Source organism: Schistocerca serialis, chromosome 6 (genome assembly GCF_023864345.2).
Source record: "Schistocerca serialis cubense isolate TAMUIC-IGC-003099 chromosome 6, iqSchSeri2.2, whole genome shotgun sequence".
NCBI lineage: Eukaryota > Metazoa > Arthropoda > Insecta > Orthoptera > Acrididae > Schistocerca > Schistocerca serialis.
Genome location: NC_064643.1, coordinates 400,080,563 through 400,099,265, shown reverse-complemented (window position 1 = coordinate 400,099,265; position 18,703 = coordinate 400,080,563). Strand labels below are relative to the sequence as shown.

General features: G+C 42.0%; 1 protein-coding gene across 3 annotated transcripts in view; it reads right to left on the bottom strand.

Annotated features, from left to right (window-relative positions):
* Nucleotides 1–18,703, bottom strand: part of LOC126484068 (hemicentin-2-like) — a 1,942,222-nt gene that overhangs the window by 202,339 nt on the left and 1,721,180 nt on the right. For all 3 annotated transcript variants that reach the window (XM_050107431.1, XM_050107430.1, XM_050107432.1), the window contains one exon: nucleotides 172–306. In XM_050107431.1, coding sequence (XP_049963388.1) covers nucleotides 172–306 — 135 coding nt within the window. The remainder of the gene's footprint in view (nucleotides 1–171; nucleotides 307–18,703) is intronic.

Genomic DNA, 18,703 nt, shown 5'->3' with positions numbered 1-18,703 from the left:
GGCAAACTAGTTGCTGAAACTGGCATACAATTGAAAAATTTCGTGAAATTAGTTCAGGAACTGCACTGCCCGACTCTCTCGTAGTCTACCGGAATTTCCCTATCTTTATTCTGAACCTTCCAGAAATGTCGCATGCCGGCCCCTGAATGAGAGAGTAGGACTTGGACTCACCTTCTCTATGATGCAGACGAGGCTGATGCCGCTGCCGACGTCGACGTGGTGCTCGCCACTGCCCAGGATGAACGCCTCGGGAACCACGATGTGCAGGTTGACGAAGTGAGACATGATGCCCGTCCCCGTGGAGACCTGAGACCAGACAAGACAGCGACTCTCAGCACACTGAAAACCACAAGGAAACTAACTTCTTTGAAGTTAAAACAATTTTATCGGTTGCTTTGGAGAACAGTAGACAATGCTCCTGTTGCACAATTGGACGTCTTCATTATTTAGGTCTTTCCTTATACCACGCTGAAACCATGGTATAATATAATATATTGTTATACTGCTGGCCACTAAAAATTCCAGACCGGACGTACAGTGACTCCAGTCGAGGAGAAGGAAGGGCTTTCTGCGTATCTAAAGCAGAACTAGCTGGTTGCTTTTGTAACTGACGATTGCACACTAGTGGTTTCATGGTTGATATACTGCAGTGTGTGGTATACTGTCTGTGATCTGGTTGTGTTTGGTACGCACAAATTCTGCACAGGAGTCCATGATTGTTGGATAAGTTGTGGTTGTGTATCGACGGTACACAGGAGTGCGAGGTGCGCGCTGTGACAGAGCAGTTCTGTTTTTCAACTACTGTGTGTGAGCGTGATTGATTATATTAATCCTAAAGGGTTTTGTGGAAACACGCTGTGAAAGTGACTTCGGAGAATTCCTTTTGTTACTTTTTCTGTGTGCATAACCAAAATTAGTGTTATTGTATAAGAATTTACTAAACTATATGCATCGGTACTTTGGTAGACAGCTTTGTGTAGTTTGTTGTGGTGGCTATCTGGTGGCGGTGGTAATGCTTTATTCCTGAAGTTGACTCGGATATGGCGGCTGGTTATGGCCGAGTATCAGGAATTGTAAATTGTTAATTTCACTGCCTGTTTGCTGAACAATAAGAGAGGGGAGAGCCCAAAGCCAAATCCTGTCTTTGCACGTAATATTCATCCCCGAACCTAAAATAATTAAACTGTAGAGCCATTTTCAAAATCTGGGGAAAGTCATCAATCTCATGTTGTGACCTGTCACTGAATATCCTGTGAATATACTTATTGTATATATCTCGTACCCCATCTGTGGGGATGTTTGCATACGTGTCTTTTATATCCCAAAAAGCCACACATCTACACGAGAGACCTAGAATCCCGTATTATAGCAGACCTAAGTCAGTTTTTCAGTAACGTCTTACTATGGTGTCGCTATGTTGACGTAGTCTTCTTGCTGTACAATAAGTTGCACCAAGAGTTAAAAGATTTTCTTCTGGAGCTCAGTAAAGAAAACGCGGATATTCAGTTCACTACCCTAACAGAGTGTGAACGGAACATTGCCATTCCTAGATTTGTCAGTTTCGCTACAAGGGTGATATTTTTAGTTACGATATTTATAGGAGACCAACAACTTCAGGCACAGTAATTCATAGTTCTTCGAACAACCCATGGCAACATAAAGTGGCAACATTTCTCTCCATGCTGCCGGCGAGGTGGCCGAGCGTTTCTAGGCGCTGCAGTCTGGAGCTGCGCGACCCCTACGGTCGCAGGTTCGAATCTTGCCTCGGGCATGGGTGTGTGAGGTCCTTAGGTCAGTTAGGTTTAAATAGTTCTAGGTTCTAGGGGACTGATGACCTCAGCAGTTAAAGGTCCCATAGTGCTCAGAGCCATTTGAACCATTTTTTTCTTTCCATGCTGCATAGATCGCATGGTGTGCTTTTGAGCAAGGGTCACGCATAATTAAGTACGTAGCTAAATCCAATGGTTGTGAAGTAGACGACGCCCATAAAATTAGTAGTAGTATTATAAAAAAGAAAAACGAGCTTCCTCGAATGTAGCACAGAGACTACATGGCGAGTATACTACCGTGAGCCCTCTACGTGATAGAGTTGCTAAAGATATGTGTTAACATAGGTTTCCTTACGATGGAAAGAGATCCAAGAAAACAGGTAAACAGCTGACAAACCCAGCCTATTTGTCCCAAAAATAACGGCCAAAATTTTAAACATAGAGAGGAATCAAAAAGGGAATATTGATTGTGACAGCTGATCATGAAAATGCGTAGGCCGAATGGGGAGAAGTTTTAATGTAAGACTTAGGGAGCATACTGCTAATTCTAGTACGAAGTCGGCTTTGAATGCTCACTTGCAGCAGGTGGCATACACAGTCTCTGATGTTTCCACCAATCTTCAAATACTTCAACAAGAGAGAAAAGGTTAGAAGAATTGTAGCTTTTTTGAGCATTGAAAAGAGTCTCAATAAATACCTTCAACTTCCGGACTCATTTAGGTCACAGAAACGTCCTAGCCAAGTTTGATTATTTAAGTAAATGACGTTTCCCAGCTCAAACATTGTTTTTTGTTGATGTAAAAGGCTTTTATTCGTGAAAACAATTTTATTAATTGTAAGGACACTGCACTGGGTAGTGCTGACATACCAGATCCTTGATAGTATCAGAAAGCCTTTTGAAAATAGTTGTCACAGTAATTCTGACTAATGCGACTCATAAACAAAGCTTATTATTTCTGATTATTGCATTTTGGTAATTTAAAATGTGTAGCCAGCTCCGAGTGTTTCCATCAAGATATCTGGTTACTTAATTTTTACGCTGCTTTCCACGAAGGCCTCGCTACAGATAGCGGTTAGTTGGCGCTGGTGACAGCAACGCTTCCTCTATAGACTGCCTACAATGGAGGAAAGTGTGACACTATGGAGAGCCGTTTCTCTTTAAATCTTACAAACGCGGCGTTTTTGCTATGTATTTTACTTATTTTTATTAAAAATTGTTCAAATGGCTCTAAGCACTATTGGACTTAACATCTGAGGTCATCAGTCCCCTAGAACTTAGAACTATTTAAACCTAACTGACCTAAGGACCTCACACACATCCATGCCCGAGGCAGGATTATAACCTGCAACCGAAGCAGCTGCGGGGTTCCGGACTGAAGCGCCTAGAACCGCTCGGCCACAGCGGACGGCCTTTTTTATAAATTATTTTAATTCGTACTACGTTCTTACTTTGATGTTTCTACTGGGCTCTTTTTCAGATAAGGAATGGCCTTAGCCCTAAAACATTTTGTCATAGGTACTCGCACATTCGTGAGTCAGAAGTTTTAAATAGAGGGATGTAAATGTTGGCAATGGCTTTATCAGGTGTAATTAGAAATTTTCATCTTTTGACTGTAAGTAGACACAGATATTATCCCTTTTATTTGTCTGTTTCATGGCGTGGCTAAATTTATAATAAGTTCTCTTATTCGTTGTATACAGTGAAGCACCTGAAGGTGTTGGAAAGAGTACCCTCTATTTTAATGTTCCCACCTTACCGACAAAGAAAAAATTGGTTGTTGTTGGTTTTTATTTCTTAACGTGACTGAAATGAATCGATAGTCTGTGTTACTCAGACTGTTTATCGTCTACGGAATTGAAGAAAAAACAACGAAAAATTACTAATATACTGGTTTCAGTAAGTAGTAGAAGCGTAAGAGTATTAATCTGACTGTACCAATATATTCATCTACCGAAAATGAAAATTTGTGTCATTAGTTTCAGACTTAGATCTATATTAACTAGTGTTTTTTCTAGTTTAGCCTCATCTAAGTCGATGACATTATGGGTTTATGGTACTTTACCTCCAGTGCGACACGACTGAAAGGAAATATGAAGGCTGTATGCTACAAACTTGTAATCGATTATGTTTAAATAATGAATCTTTCTTTCTGCAGCAGAAGATACGTGATGTCTGATTTTTATGAATGATTGAAACTGTGTCGAACTGGGACCCGAACGCACATCCTTGCTTTTTGCAGATAATGTTAATGCTCCGGAAAGTCTACTTGAAATATGGAACGTGTCAGAGAGGCAATGGAAGATTGACTCTGAGGACGGGATGCAATTCGTGCGGGAACAGCTCATTCGGTAAGACCATCGCTCGTGGAATAAGAGGGCCCAATACGGCCCACCGACTTTTGTATTCTCATTACTAAAGTGCAATTTGGCGTGCGTTAGAGTAGACGCAACATCATCCTCAAAATTATCATCCCTGAGCTGGGAACCGCTATATTCCAAGTAGTAGTTGTGCAATGTGATACTTACTCTGTAACTAATAAACGTGACAGTTTTCTGGAGTGACTAGAATAAAACTTAGATATTAAAATCACACTGTATATGTCAGGGTGTTCTGGAGGTTTTTTTTTTTTTTGTTTTTGGACAGGACAGTGACGACTTTGAATATTCTTTGTCAGAAAGAAAAATTATGATATATTTTTTATACTTTAACTTGAAATTCTTGTGAGAAATATTACACGAACATCTCAGTTCCCGTGCTCCGGAGTCGACAAGGGACGCTACGCACAGAGGAAACTGATGTGAAAGGACAGAAATGTCCTACCATGTGGTAGCACCTCTGAGCAGCAAAGACATTCCGGAGAGAAAACTACTAGCAGCGCAACTTTAACTATCTCCTGCACGAACTTAGCACGAGTCTCAGTTAGCCGCGTCCACTCCGCTGTTTCTGGCGGCCGCCAAGTCTGTGCCGCGACCCGACATGGCGTTTGCAGACATTGTGTTCTCCGACACAGGACAGGTTTTCGTCTATGTAGGTCACCATCTCTCTAGTGCAACGCGCTGCGAGTAGCTACCTGCACGGTCCCTCGCAAACAGAAAAACTGATCTGAAACATTCTGGCTGATTAAAATTGTGTGCCGGACTGAGACTCGAACTCGGGACCTTTGCCTTTCGGGAGCCAGTGCTCTACCAACTGAGCTATCCAAGCACGACTCACGATCCACCATCACCGCTTCAATTCTGCCAGTACCTCGTCTCCTACCTTCCAAGTTTCACAGACGCTCTTCTACGAAACTTGCAGAACTAGCACTCCTGGAAGAAAGGATATTGCGGAGACAAGGCTTAGCCACAGACTGAGGAATGTTCCCAGGATTAGATTTTCACTCTGGAGCGGAGTGTGTGCTGATATGAAACTTACTGGCAGATTAAAATAGTGTGCCGGACGAGACTCGAACCTGGGATCTTCCCAAGACAAAATCTCATTCAGAAAACTGATGTGCAGATTGTACATGTTTTTAATTAAAAAAACTGTCGTGGTTGCGATTTATTCAGTTATTAACAAAGTGTCCTGCCTTCGTGGGGCTTCTTCAGATTATGTTAAAATTTGCCTTTTTACATTTCAAGAAACCACAAAAGAGCTTTGTGGTAGATGTATGCACGTGTAGAATCAGATGAATCGGCAAGAGACCTTAATAAAATGTAAATGGAAAGAGTCTTTCAGGGTTCAAATGATTCAACGCTTCAACGCATGCTTCAAAAATCTAGCATAGTACCTTCTTCTTCTTTTTATAATGTTGTGAAAGGAAAATTTTAAGATAATCTGAAGATGCCCTACGAAGGCGAAACGCTTTGTTGATAAAAGAATAAACAACAACCAAGATTGTTTCTATTTCAGATATGTTCCATACGGTTGCAGTACCAGACGGCCTAATGGAGTGGAACACATTTTACGACTGCACATCTTCTTGAGTACCGAAAGAAAGTTACAATAAAGAAGTAGTTCCGGACCTATTGAGACTTAGCAGTTGACTATGGGTAGTTACTTTTAGCTCAAAAGAAATCTTACACGATCACTAGTTCATTTACTGAGAGATAAAATCGTATCTGGAAACCACGGAATTGGCTTGGTAGTGTATATAAGGGTCTTGGACAGCGTCACAAGTTCAGTGGACACTGTGAAGGACGTGAAGAAGCCGAGCACTCGAGCCAACAGCATTATCAGAAACCGACAAAGTTCGAAAGAAGCCTCATTCTGTGTGTCTATTCGGCCGTCCAGTTGAACCGTGCAGTATTCAGATTTGTGGTGCATTCGGATGTGACAAATGTGCGATGCTGGACTGCATGGGAACGTGGAAGAGGGCGTACTCGTCGCCAAGATCCTGATCGACCACGTCTGGGCACCGCGAGGGAGGATCACCGTACTGTGCACCAAGCGTACCGCAACACCTCAGTCTCTCCGTGTGCCATCCGAGAACAGCAGCGGACGCCTTGCAACATTCTGTGTCATCCCGCATCATTTGTCGCAAAAGAGCGGCACAGGGATTTGGAATTTACCGTTCCACGCGTAGTGTGCTGTTAACACCACAACACAAACGGAGTGCTGCCGTGACTGGGAAACATGGACTGCTGACAAATGGCGCCACATGGTGTTCTTAGATCGGCTGGTAACAAAGAGACCCAAACTTATCGACTCGACATAGAATATTAGACAGTTACAGCATGACTGAATATGGCTGCAAATCGCAATACAAAGAAAGTCGTGAAGATATTTATGCTCCGCAAGAGCGACAACAAACAGATTTCAGATTACCTGAGCGGTCAATACGAAAATTTCATCTCCAGCTCTACCAATGTTTCGTATCAATGGGCAAAGTTCAAGAGCAATGTACGAAATGCTTCAGACAGGCATGTGCCGCACAAAGTTATGAGATCAGAATAGACTCGCCGTGGTTCGACAATAGTGTTTGAAAGCTGCTACTAAACACAGTTTCAGTGCCAAACCATTACAGACGAGCTAAAACTGTAAAATGCCAAAATTAGCGTAAGGATAGTCATGCTGAACGTGTTCAGAGAATCCGAAAGTACAATTCTATCAACCGACCTAACAGAAAATTCTACGAAGTTTTGGTCTTACGTTAAATCATCAGTAAACGGACAGATGCCATGTGTCCTGACACTCAGTGACCATAATAACTACGAAACGGAAGATAGCAGAGAGAATACCAAGACAGTTTCACTGAGGAAGAACGCACTGTTGTTCCTCCATTAACAGACACACAAATATCAAAATGACTGATATCGAAATAAGTGACTGCAGAATAGAAAAACAACTGAAATCCTTGAACAAGACTAGCCAATGTCACGTATGATCACGATAATAATTAGGACAACACAAACACACAGTCCCCGGACAGAGAAAACCCCCAAACCTGTCGGGAATCGAACCCGGGACCTCGTGATGCAGGGGCAGCAACGCTAGCCACTAGACCACAAGCTGAGGAAGCCACAGAGTATGACTTCAGGTCACGGCTGGTTATGAAGGGAACTCTGACGTCACAGCGGTACATTAGGGATATCCTTCGTCCTCATGTTTTACCACTGAGGTAGCATTATCGTAGCCTCATTTTCAAAAGGATAATGCTTGTCGAGTCGTGTTTCTGTGCATTGTCTGTTTGATATTGAGGTACTACCGTTGACAGCAAGATCCACAGATCTACCCCGGAACGAATTTCTCTGAGGGACTAGTTTCGACGTCAACTTCATCGCAGTGACAATATCCAAGAAATATATGAACGGCCAGTTTTAATAGTCGTGGGTCAGCTTGCCTCAGGAACGATACCCTTCCAAACTCAAGCAGTGGCTCCAGTCATACCAGAGGGTTTGCACTATCATACTGGTGAGTGATCTCTTACTACCACTTTCTGTGCAAACTTCACTTGATTTTGTAATCGTTGCAGCAACACCACATACCCCCTTCATCTGTGAGTTTCATTTAATTTCGTCCTCTCCTTCTGCACGTTTCTTCGTCCTATAAATCCTTTCTTGTGCAACGTAATTTCTTAATATATCTGTCTAACTATTGCGCTACATCACTCCATGTAAGAGGAATCCTACTGTTACTGATCAAGAACTGCATATAAGTACTGTTTGCAGAAGACTTCATGACAGTGAGCGTCGTGCTTGAGGGACCATGCAGAAGAGCGTTATGGAAGGCAGCGTTTGTTTTTGATTGGACTAATTGGTTACGTCAGTCAGTAATGCTGATTCTTGACTTTATCTAGATAGCGATACACATCAAACGCAAAAGGAACTTATTTTGCTATTGCGGCCAGCCACGAATTCCTTCCCTGCGCCTACCTCTTAATTTCAGAGTAACACCTGCACCCTATAACCTCAGTTATTTGCTGGATGTATCCCAGTGTCTGTCTTTATCTACAGTTCATACCCTCAGAAACTCCCTCTAGTACCTCGTACGTTATTCCGTGATGTCTTAATATACCGGGTAATCAAAAAGTCAGTATAAATTTGAAAACTTAATAAACCACGGAATAATGTAGATAGAGAGGTAAAAATTGACACACATGCATGGAATGACATGGGGTTTTATTAGAACAAAAGAGAAACAAAGTATTGCTAGACGCGTGAAAGATCTCTTGCGCACGTCGTTTGGTGATGATCGTATGCTCAGCCGCCACTTTCGTCATGCTTTGCCTCCCAGGTCCGCAGACCTCAGTCCGTGCGATTATTGGCTTTGGGGTTACCTGAAGTCGCAAGTGTATCGTAACCGACCGACATCTCTAGGGATGATGAAAGACAACATCTGAAGCCAGTGCCTCACCATAGCTCCGGACATGCTTTACAATGCTGTTCACAACATTATTCCTCGACTACAGCTATTTTTGAGGAATGATGGTGGACATATTGAGCATTTCCTGTAAAGAACATCAGCTTTGCTTTGTCTTACTTTGTTATGCTAATTATTGCTATTCTGATCACATGAAGCGCCATCTGTCGGACATTTTTTGAACTTTTGTATTTTTTTTTTGGTTCTAATAAAACCCTATGTCATTCCAAGCAGGTGTGTCAATTTGTACCTCTCTATCTACATTATTCCGTGATTTATTCAGTTTTCAAATTTATACTGACTTTTTGATCACCCGGTATGTTGTAGTATCTAGTCCCGTTATTCGCCGACTATGCGCAGAACATCAACTTTCATCAGTCCACATAATTTTCAACATTCTTCTATGCCACCACATCTCAAATGCTTCGATTTTTTACTGTTTCTGTTTTCCCGCTCTCTGTAATTCACAACCATACAAACTGTGCTCCAGTTGAACATCCTTGTGTTACTTCGCTTCGAAGGTAGCAGATTTCTATAACCTCGTCGACTTCGTAGAGATCACCAATTTTGATGTTATGTTTCTTGAGCTGACGCTTCTCATTACTTTTCTATTTTTCTGTTTTATTCTCAGTCGATATTCCGTACCCATTAGGCTGTTAATTCCATTCGACTGGTGCCACTATTTTTCTTCTCCTTCAATGAGGATAGCGATGTCATGAGCGAATCTTATCATTGATGTTCTTTCAACATGAATTTTAATCCCACTCTTGAACATCTCTTTTATTTTCGTCATGGCTACTTCGATATACAGATTGTGCAGTTGGAGCAAAAGCCTGCATCTTTGTGTTTCACCCGCTTTAATCCAAGAACTTCGTTCATGGACTTTCAATCTTTTTATTCCTCTGGTTTCCTGTAAATATTGTATATTACCCGTTTTCCTATAGCGTATTACATTTTTGTCAGAATTTCAATCATCTTCGACCATTTTACGCTGTCGAATGCTTTTCCTAGGTTGACAAATTCTGTGTCTCTTGATGTTTCTTCTGTCTTGCTTTCGTTACCAAGCGTATTTTCAGAACTTCCTCTAGTGTGTCTTTATCTTTCAAACACCTAATTGGATCATTAACTAACATAGCTTCAACTTGCTTTTCGATTTTTCTGTATATTATGCTTGTTAGTAACTTGGATTCATGAGTTGTGAAGCAGAGAACTCAGTTCCTGATACTGCGTACTCAAGGACCTTCTTTTTTTACCTAAAAAGCTTTTTGGTATACAACGTATGAAACTGTGTGATTGCGGACACGAGCAGAGTTCCACTAAAACAGGGAAAGGTCATGTTCATCTGGCCGTATGAAAAGCAACTGACACTAAGGTCCACGTTCGCAACAGGCAGTGTCTGGTCTTGCGTTTTGTTTATGGTCATGGTATACAGCATAGCTCACCGGGAACTGTACACGTTTGAAGTGCATAGGTATACCGTTAGGAACTAGAGGGCGTCGGGGTATAAAAACTCTTCCGCCTGCGCCCCTTCCAGCCAGAATTTCCTCTTCTCTAATGTTACGTTGGAGAAAAGTAACTTTAAGCCTCTGTGAGTGAAGGGTTCTGATGAGTGTCATAATGCATGACGCTCTACATCAGAGATACTCCACACTTCGCTTTAGGAAATAGTTCCCAAAAAGCAAGTTAAAGGCTGATGTTCTACAGTCACAGCAACTTTCACTTCACGATCTTTATTGTGTTTTTGAAACCGCGTAGTCCTTAGACTACTCTATAAATAAAACCTGTCAGAAGAACTAAAGTTATGCCGTCAAGTTTAAAATGTACAATGTGACATCAGTAAATCCGTGTATCTTAGTCAGTAATTTTGCTTTAGTTTGTATTCATTAAGATAGGATTAAGCAGTTTAATTCTATCACTGACGTCAACTTGCGAAAATGTACCTGCCAGTGAGTTAAATGGTTCAAATGGCTCTAAGCACTATGGAACTTATCATCTGAGGTCATCAGTCCCCTAGACTCAGAACTACTCAAACCTACCTAACCCAAGGACATCAAACACATCCATGCCCGAGGCTGGATTCGAACCTGCGTTAGCCCGGCCCCCTTGGCCGACCGGTTCTAGGCGCTTCAGTCTGGAACCGCGCGACCGCCACCGTCCCAGAGCGCTCAGAGCAATGTGAACTATTTTGAACCTGCGACTGTAACAGTCGCGCGGTTCGGAACTGAAGCATCTAGAACCACTCGGCCACAACGGCCGGCGTCAGTCTGTTAAAAAACTAACAGCCCCATCTATAGGCTCTTTGGTGCTGTATGCCATGATGATTACGAATCCAAACTACTAAGCTGAGCAGATGACTTTCGATAATACTTTAATTCACGATATCCATTTTATTCGGTTACCGATTTTGATGAAATGCGGCCTGTATGTTGCCCCAAACTAAGCTCAAGTTACCTGTGAAAATCCCATGAAATTTCGTCCAGCGTGTTTAGAGATTAGCTTGTTCAAACAGCCAAACACGAAAGTTTTGCAATTCTGGCACTAGCACAGATTCCTGTCTCTTTCTGTAAATTTTGGTACTTCTTCTTTCATCGGTCAGTTGAAGTACTACTTCTGTTACGCTATGTTTCTTCTCAGTTATCTTCTTAAGACTTATGTCTGTGTGTTCAACATTTGTGAGAGCCCTTCAACTGAACTACGTACTCTAGTATTCTTTACTGTAATATCCACATTCTTTCGAACGTAGTATTCTTCTCATCTCTAGTAAACCTCAGTCTCGAAATATTTTTTGTATTAAGTTCTGATAATCCAAATGATTTTTGGATATCTACATAATTTCAATTTAAAAAGGTATCCATACCACGTGAACAATGTTCAGGCAGTGATAATGCAACGAACACGTTGCTTTTCTGACATAAACGCGATTTCGTGAAAACCGACGGCTTCTATCAAGGCTGAAAAGACCAAAATGATACTTAAATCAACTGAAATTGTAGCTTACGCTATGATCAATAATATGCAACTGAACTGTGCATAAAGCAAAGCTAAGAATTTTGTTACCACTGACAGAAATTGAATTCCAACTGAGTAGTCGGACAGTCATCTTGACCGTAAAAAAAGGTCATTTAGGTGAGACACAAAGAAAAAAAGACATTTTACTAGCAGACGTTTCCGGTTAACTTTTAAATAGGTGCGCTACTATTGACTTGTTTGCTAGTCCCAGTGTGGTGGCGTGCTGATAACCAGATACGGCGCGGCGGACCACATCTAAACTTAAAGCAGACCTTTCAAGCGAGTAACATGACTTTCTACGTTCAAACTGCAGCTACCATACTACCGATGCGTCGAAGTTTCACAAATTACACAATTTTATTTTCTAATATCATGTGTGTAGGTATGTCAAAAGGGAGGTGTATTGCAAGTTACCGAATTACGCCAAGCAAAAATGCTTTAGTGACGCATCCTTTGCAGCTAACTTCAGGGTTCAGGCTGTTAAACAATGGCATTCTTTCTGCTGTAAATGTATTATTGACTACCTGCTGCCTTAATTAAATTAGCTACTGTACAATTATTTTTAAAAACAATGAAATTCAAATATTACGTGAACCACAGTTTTGTAATATTTTACGTATCAGAGTACTGACGTAGTTTCAGATAATATATTTTCAAATACGTTAATAGTTTCTTGCATTCTATATTACTTAAACGCTATTCCGCAAACCGACACCAGTTGCAGAGTCTATCTAACAGTTTCAAAGGCAATAAAAATTTGGCCATCAATATTTCGCGTAGTACCTGACTTAATTTAAAAATTTAAAATGCTGTCATAATCGACTCATTAACACATATTATTTTATGTTAAAAGTTCAACACAGTAAAATAAGTATTATAGTTAGAAACTACGTGTTTGTCTTGAGACAGAGATATTGACGGAGCGCTAACAGACGGACTTCACTCATCCAGTATTTGAGAATGACAGCTTTTATCGACTTCGAAAAAAGTTTACACAAAATTTCAACCTATACGAAACTTTTCATACAGACACTCCATGCACAATGATGAAAGGACAAAAGTTTATCCCTTACTGCATTCCCGCACGCTACTCATGCAGTAAAATTTCAGCATGAGGCTTGATGTTTTAATTTCCTTCCTTACTACTAAATCCATTCGTAACACACTCTCTAGCTCTAAATGTGGAAAAATGTAAGTTAATGTGGATGAGTAGGAAGAACAAACCTGTAATGTTCGGTTCCAGTGTTACTAGTATCCTGCTTCACACACTCAAGTTGTTTAAATATCTGGGCATAACTTTGCAAAGCGATATGAAATGGTACGAGCGTGTGGGAACTATGGTAGGGAAGACCAATGGTCGACTTCGGTTTATTCAGAGAATTTTAGGAAATAGTGGTTCACCTGTAAAGGAGATCGCACGCAGGACGCTGGTGCGACCTATTCTTGGCTCAAATGGCTCTGAGCACTATGGGACTCAACTGCTGTGGTCATCAGTCCCCTAGAACTTAGAACTACTTAAACCTAACTAACATAAGCACATCACACACATCCATGCCCGAGGCAGGATTCGAACCTGCGACCGTAGCAGCAGCGCGGCTCCGGACTGAGCGCGTAGAACCGCACCGCCACCGCGCCCGGCACTTATTCTTGAGTACCGCTCGAGTGTTTGGGATCCGTACCAGGTCGGATTGAAGGAAGACATCGAAGCAATTCAGAGGCGGCTGCTTGATTTGTTACCGATCGGTTCGATCACCATGTAAGTGCTACTGAGATGCTTCGGGAGCTCAACTGGGAATTGCTGGAGGGAAGGCGACGTTCTTTTCGAGGAACACTACTGATAAAATTTAGAGAACTAGAATTTGAAGCTGACTGCCAAACGATTCTACTTCCGCTAACATGCATTGCACGTAAGGACCACGAATATAGGATACGAGAAATTGCGGCTCACACGGAGGCATATAGACAGTAGTTTTTCCTTCGCCCTTTTTGCGGTTGTAACAAGAAAGGAATTTACTAGTGGTGGTACAGGGTACCCTCCGCCACGCACTAAACGGTGGTTTGTGAAGTATCTATGTAGATGTAGATGTAAATGTAGATGCAGAAAATTTCCACGTTTACCACATAATGTACCTGAAAAGTTACACCTTTTTACGACACGTAGAAACATGTGTGAAAAGCTAACTTGCTTAAAATGGAGCGCAAATTGCCCAGTTCATATCCCACAAGTGTTTCATAACGAGGGCACTTGACGGTTTCCAACAAACTATGAGCATAGTTTCAAACATCTTCTAAACTTTTTCTCGCTTACGCCCTTAAAGGCAAGTATTTAATACACTATGTGATCAAAAGTATCCGGACATCTTGCTGAAAATGACTTACAAGTTAGTGGCGCCCTCCATCGGTAATGGTGGATTTCATTATGGTGTTGGTTCCCGCTTAGCGTTGATGACAGCTTCCACTCTCGCAAACATACGTTCAATAAGATTCTGGAAGGTTTCTTGGGGAATGGCAGCCCATTCATCACGGGGTGCTGCACTGAGGAGAGGTATCGATGTCGGTCTGTGAGGCTTGGCACGAAGTCGGCGTTCCAAAACATCTCAGAGGTGTCCTATAGCATTTAGGTTAGGACTCTGTGCTGGCCAGTCCCTTACAGGGATTTTATTGTCAAGTAACCTCTCCGCCACAGGCGATGCGTAATGAACAGGTGCTCGATCGTGCTGAAAGATGCAATCGCCATCCCCAAGTTGCTCTTCCACAGTGGGAAGCAAGAAGGTGCTTAAAACATCAATGTAGGCCTGTGCTGTGATAGTGCCACGCAAAACAACAAGGGGAGCAAGCCCCCTCCATGAAACAAACAACCAAACCATAACGCCACCGCATGCAGTTTGGAATTCCCGTGTGATGATCTGGATAGATGTCTGACTATTGCACATTACTACCCTCTTAAACTGTCGGCGGTCTCCGTCAGTCAACAGACGAGGTTGGCCTTTACGCTTTTGTGCTGTACGTATCTATTCACGTTTCCACTTCACTATCGCATAGGAAACAGTGGATCTAGCGACGTTTAGGAATATGGAAATTTCGTGTACAGACGTGTGACACAAGTGACACCGAATCACCTGACCACGTCCGGAGTCCTTGAGTTCCGCTGAGCGCCCCATTCAGCTCTCTCACTATGTCTAATGACTACTGAGGTCGCTGACGTGGAGTACATGACAGGAGGTGGCAGCACAATGCACCTAACATGAAAAACGTATGTTTTTGGCAGTGTCCGGATACTTTTGATCGCACTGTGTATATTAATTCATTAGTAAAGTAATCACACTTTTGAAGCTGTTTTGTATACGGGAGTTTGATTCTTTAACTAATTGGCGTTTGCTGGTTCTTTAATACGTAGTACATAAATTTCATAACATTCTGAACGAGTAATGAATAGGAACAGTAGTGGTTTAACTTAATCTTTACTAGTAGTGGTAATAAGTGAGCACAGCACGTGGATCGTGGAATTACATGAATTTGCATGTCGTTCATCGCATTGGAATGTCTACTGAAATGTGATGAATGACTCATCATACTGATAAAAAAACATTTATCTGGTTTGATGTGATCCACTTCAGCAGTTTTACTCCTGAAAGCATGAGAACAGCAACGTTAAGCGTAGATAAAGGATACATAACGTGGCTCAGTCTCTCATGTTGTCTTGATACTTTCACGGCGGCGAATATGTCAATGTCACACAGTATTGAGTCGAAGCAGTTCCTCGTGTGGCCTCACGAGACTCTGAGGAGCCCATTACATAATTTTTTATCATAAAAAATCTGAGTTACTAGCTGGAAATGTAAATTTCTGGCTTAGCGTAGGTGCTCAGGAATACTACCCACGAATTGGAAAGTAAGAGAAATAAATGTTCATGTACAGAGGATGCAGGCTCATTTAACTGATTCTCTCACTTTGTTTTTGGGTTTTCCCAAACCATTCCACGACATTTTCAGAACGGTGTGTTATATCCAGGGGAGTGATGTCAGCGAGTATGTGACAGCTTCTTTTAGACAGTCAAAGTAATAAATGTAGGTGTAGCATTTAAATTAGTCGGTAACTTAGTGTTTATATGGTTTTCTTAGCATAGTGAGTGACCTGTAATTTGCTCATTACGTTTCTTAATTATTCAGGTGTCATTCTACACTAAGAAACCATTACTTTGCTCTAGTATTACGAATACTTGTTCTTTTGCGACACGGATGTCTGTATTTCGCACACGGACACTAGAAGGAAACGTTTCTGGTAGTGAAGCAAGTAATACATTCAAGCCTTTATTTTATCCTGTGGTGGACGTGTTTTGCCTCTCTTGACAGTTATCTTCAACTTGGCTATAGAAAATTTATCCAACGCCTTTTTTCTCCTGCTCCTTACTGGTCACGAATGAATTTATAACATTTTGTGGGAACGCTTACTTTTAATTGGACGTTCTGCCTGTGTTTGTCAAAAAAAAATGGTTCAAATGGCTCTGAGCACTATGGGACTTAACATCTGAGGTCATCAGTCCCCTAGAACTTTGAAATACTTAAACCTAACTAACCTAAGGACATCACACACATCCATGCCCGAGGCAGGATTCGAACCTGCGACCGTAGCGGTCGTGCGGTTCCAGACTTTTACGCCTAGAATCGCTTGGCCAACTCGGCCGGCTTTGTGCTTGTCGATGTGCTACTTCTTATCTAGTCTGGTCAGAGGTCACTGCGGATGAACCCCCTGTTAGTCATCATTAAGGAAGGATGAAAATTTAGGGCTGAATGTCACATCGATAGCCGACGTCACTAGGGACAAGGTTGGGCTGAAGTTCCATTCAGAGGTCCTACGTGCCTAGTAGAGCACTTAAGCGGTGCCGGCCGCGGTGGTCTAGCGGTTCTAGGCGCTCAGTCCGGAACCGCGCGACTGCTACGGTCGCAGGTTCGAATCCTGCATCGGGCATGGATGTGTGTGATGTTCTTAGGTTAGTTAGGTATAAGTAGTTCTAAGTTCTAGGGGACTGATGACCACAGCAGTTAAGTCCCATAGTGCTCTGAGCCACTTAAGCGGTAACAAGTCGTATTCACGAACACCACGAGAAATCCATGCTTGAACGTAAATGCACATCACAATCGAGGCTGGAGGTTTCGCTTTTGTATTTCTCCACGGATGTCACGTATAGTGTCTCCAGTACGTTCAAGTGTCATCGGTAGCCAAGACAGTGTTCTGTGTAGTTGTTAGTGCACTCTGTCGGAGGTAAGTGAATCCGAATGTGGGCAAATTTTTCGGGTTCTTACGGTGGATGCTCCCGTAACCGCACCGGATATTTGGTACTCCAAGAGGCACCGTATCGAAGATTTATACCATATAGGCAGAAAGTGGACTACATCATCCAATAAGTCACGACGTCGATTAAAGAGTGTGTTGAGTGATCGCAATAGCCGTTCACTGAAGTGGATTGTAATGAAAAATAAGAAGACAACAGCAGCAAAAGTCATTGCAGAACTGAATGAAGCACTCGCGAATCATGTCAACACAAAAACAACACGACGGTGCTCCACAAACCGCGATTTTGGAAACCACTCATTGGTCATAGAAATGACCTTTACGGCAAAACGTGCTGCTGAACCCAAAAAAATTGCACTCTGGAGCAATGGAAGAAAAAAATGTTCAAATGTATGTGAAATCTTATGGTCATCAGTCTACTGACTGGTTTGATGCGGCTCGCCACGAATTCCTTTCCTGTGCTAACCTCTTCATCTCAGAGTAGCACTTGCAACCTACGTCCTCAATTATTTGCTTGACGTCTTCCAATCTCTGTCTTCCTCTACAGTTTTTGCCCTCTACAGCTCCCTCTAGTACCATGGAAGTCATTCCCTCATGTCTTAGTAGATGTCCTATCATCCTGTCCCTTCTCCTTATCAGTGTTTTCCACATATTCCTTTCCTCTCTGATTCTGCGTAGAACCTCCTCATTCCTTACCTTATCAGTCCACCTAACTTTCAACATTCGTCTATAGCACCACATCTCAAATGCTTCGATTCTCTTCTGTTCCGGTTTTCCCACAGTCCATGTTTCACTACCATACAATGCTGTACTCCAAACGTACATCCTCAGAAATTTCTTCCTCAAACTAAGGCCGGTATTTGATATTAGTAGACTTCTCTTGGCCAGAAATGCATTTTTTGCCATAGCGATTCTGCTTTTGATGTCCTCCTTGCTCCGTCCGTCATTGGTTATTTTACTGCCTAGGTAGCAGGATTCCTTAACTTCATTCACTTCGTGACCGTCAATCCTGATGTTAAGTTCCTCGCTGTTCTCATTTCTACTACTTCTCATTACCTTCGTCTTTCTCCTAATTACTCTCAAACCATACTGTGTACTCAATAGACTGTTCATTCTGTTCAGCAGATCATTTAATTCTTCTTCACTTTCACTCAGGATAGCAATGTCATCAGCGAATCGTATCATTGATATCCTTTCACCTTGTATTTTAATTCCACTCCTGAACATTTCTTTTTTTCCATCATTGCTTCCTCGATGCACAGATTGAAGAGTAGGGGCGAAAGATTACAGCCTTGTCTTACACCCTTCTTAATACCAGCACTTCATTCTTGATTGTCCACTCTTATTATTCCCTCTTGGTTGTTGTACATATTGTATATGACCCGTCTCTCCCTATAGCTTACCCCTACTTTTTCAGAATCTCGAACAGCTTGCACCTTTTTATATTATCGAACGCCTTTCCCAGGTCTCAAATCCTATGAAAGAGTCTTGATTTTTCTTTAGCCTTGCTTCCATTATTAGCCGTAACGTCAGAATTGCCTCTCTCGTCCATTTACTTTTCCTAAAGCCAAACTGATCGTCACCTAGCGCATTCTCAATTTTCTTTTCCACTCTTCTGTATATTATTCTTGTAAGCAGCTTCGATGCATGAGCTGTTAAGCTGATTGTGCGATAAGTCTCGCACTTGTCAGTTCTTTCCGTCTTCAGAATTGTGTGAGTGATGCTTTTCCGAAAGTCAGATGGTACATCGCCAGACTCATATATTCTACACACCAACGTGAATAGTCGTTTT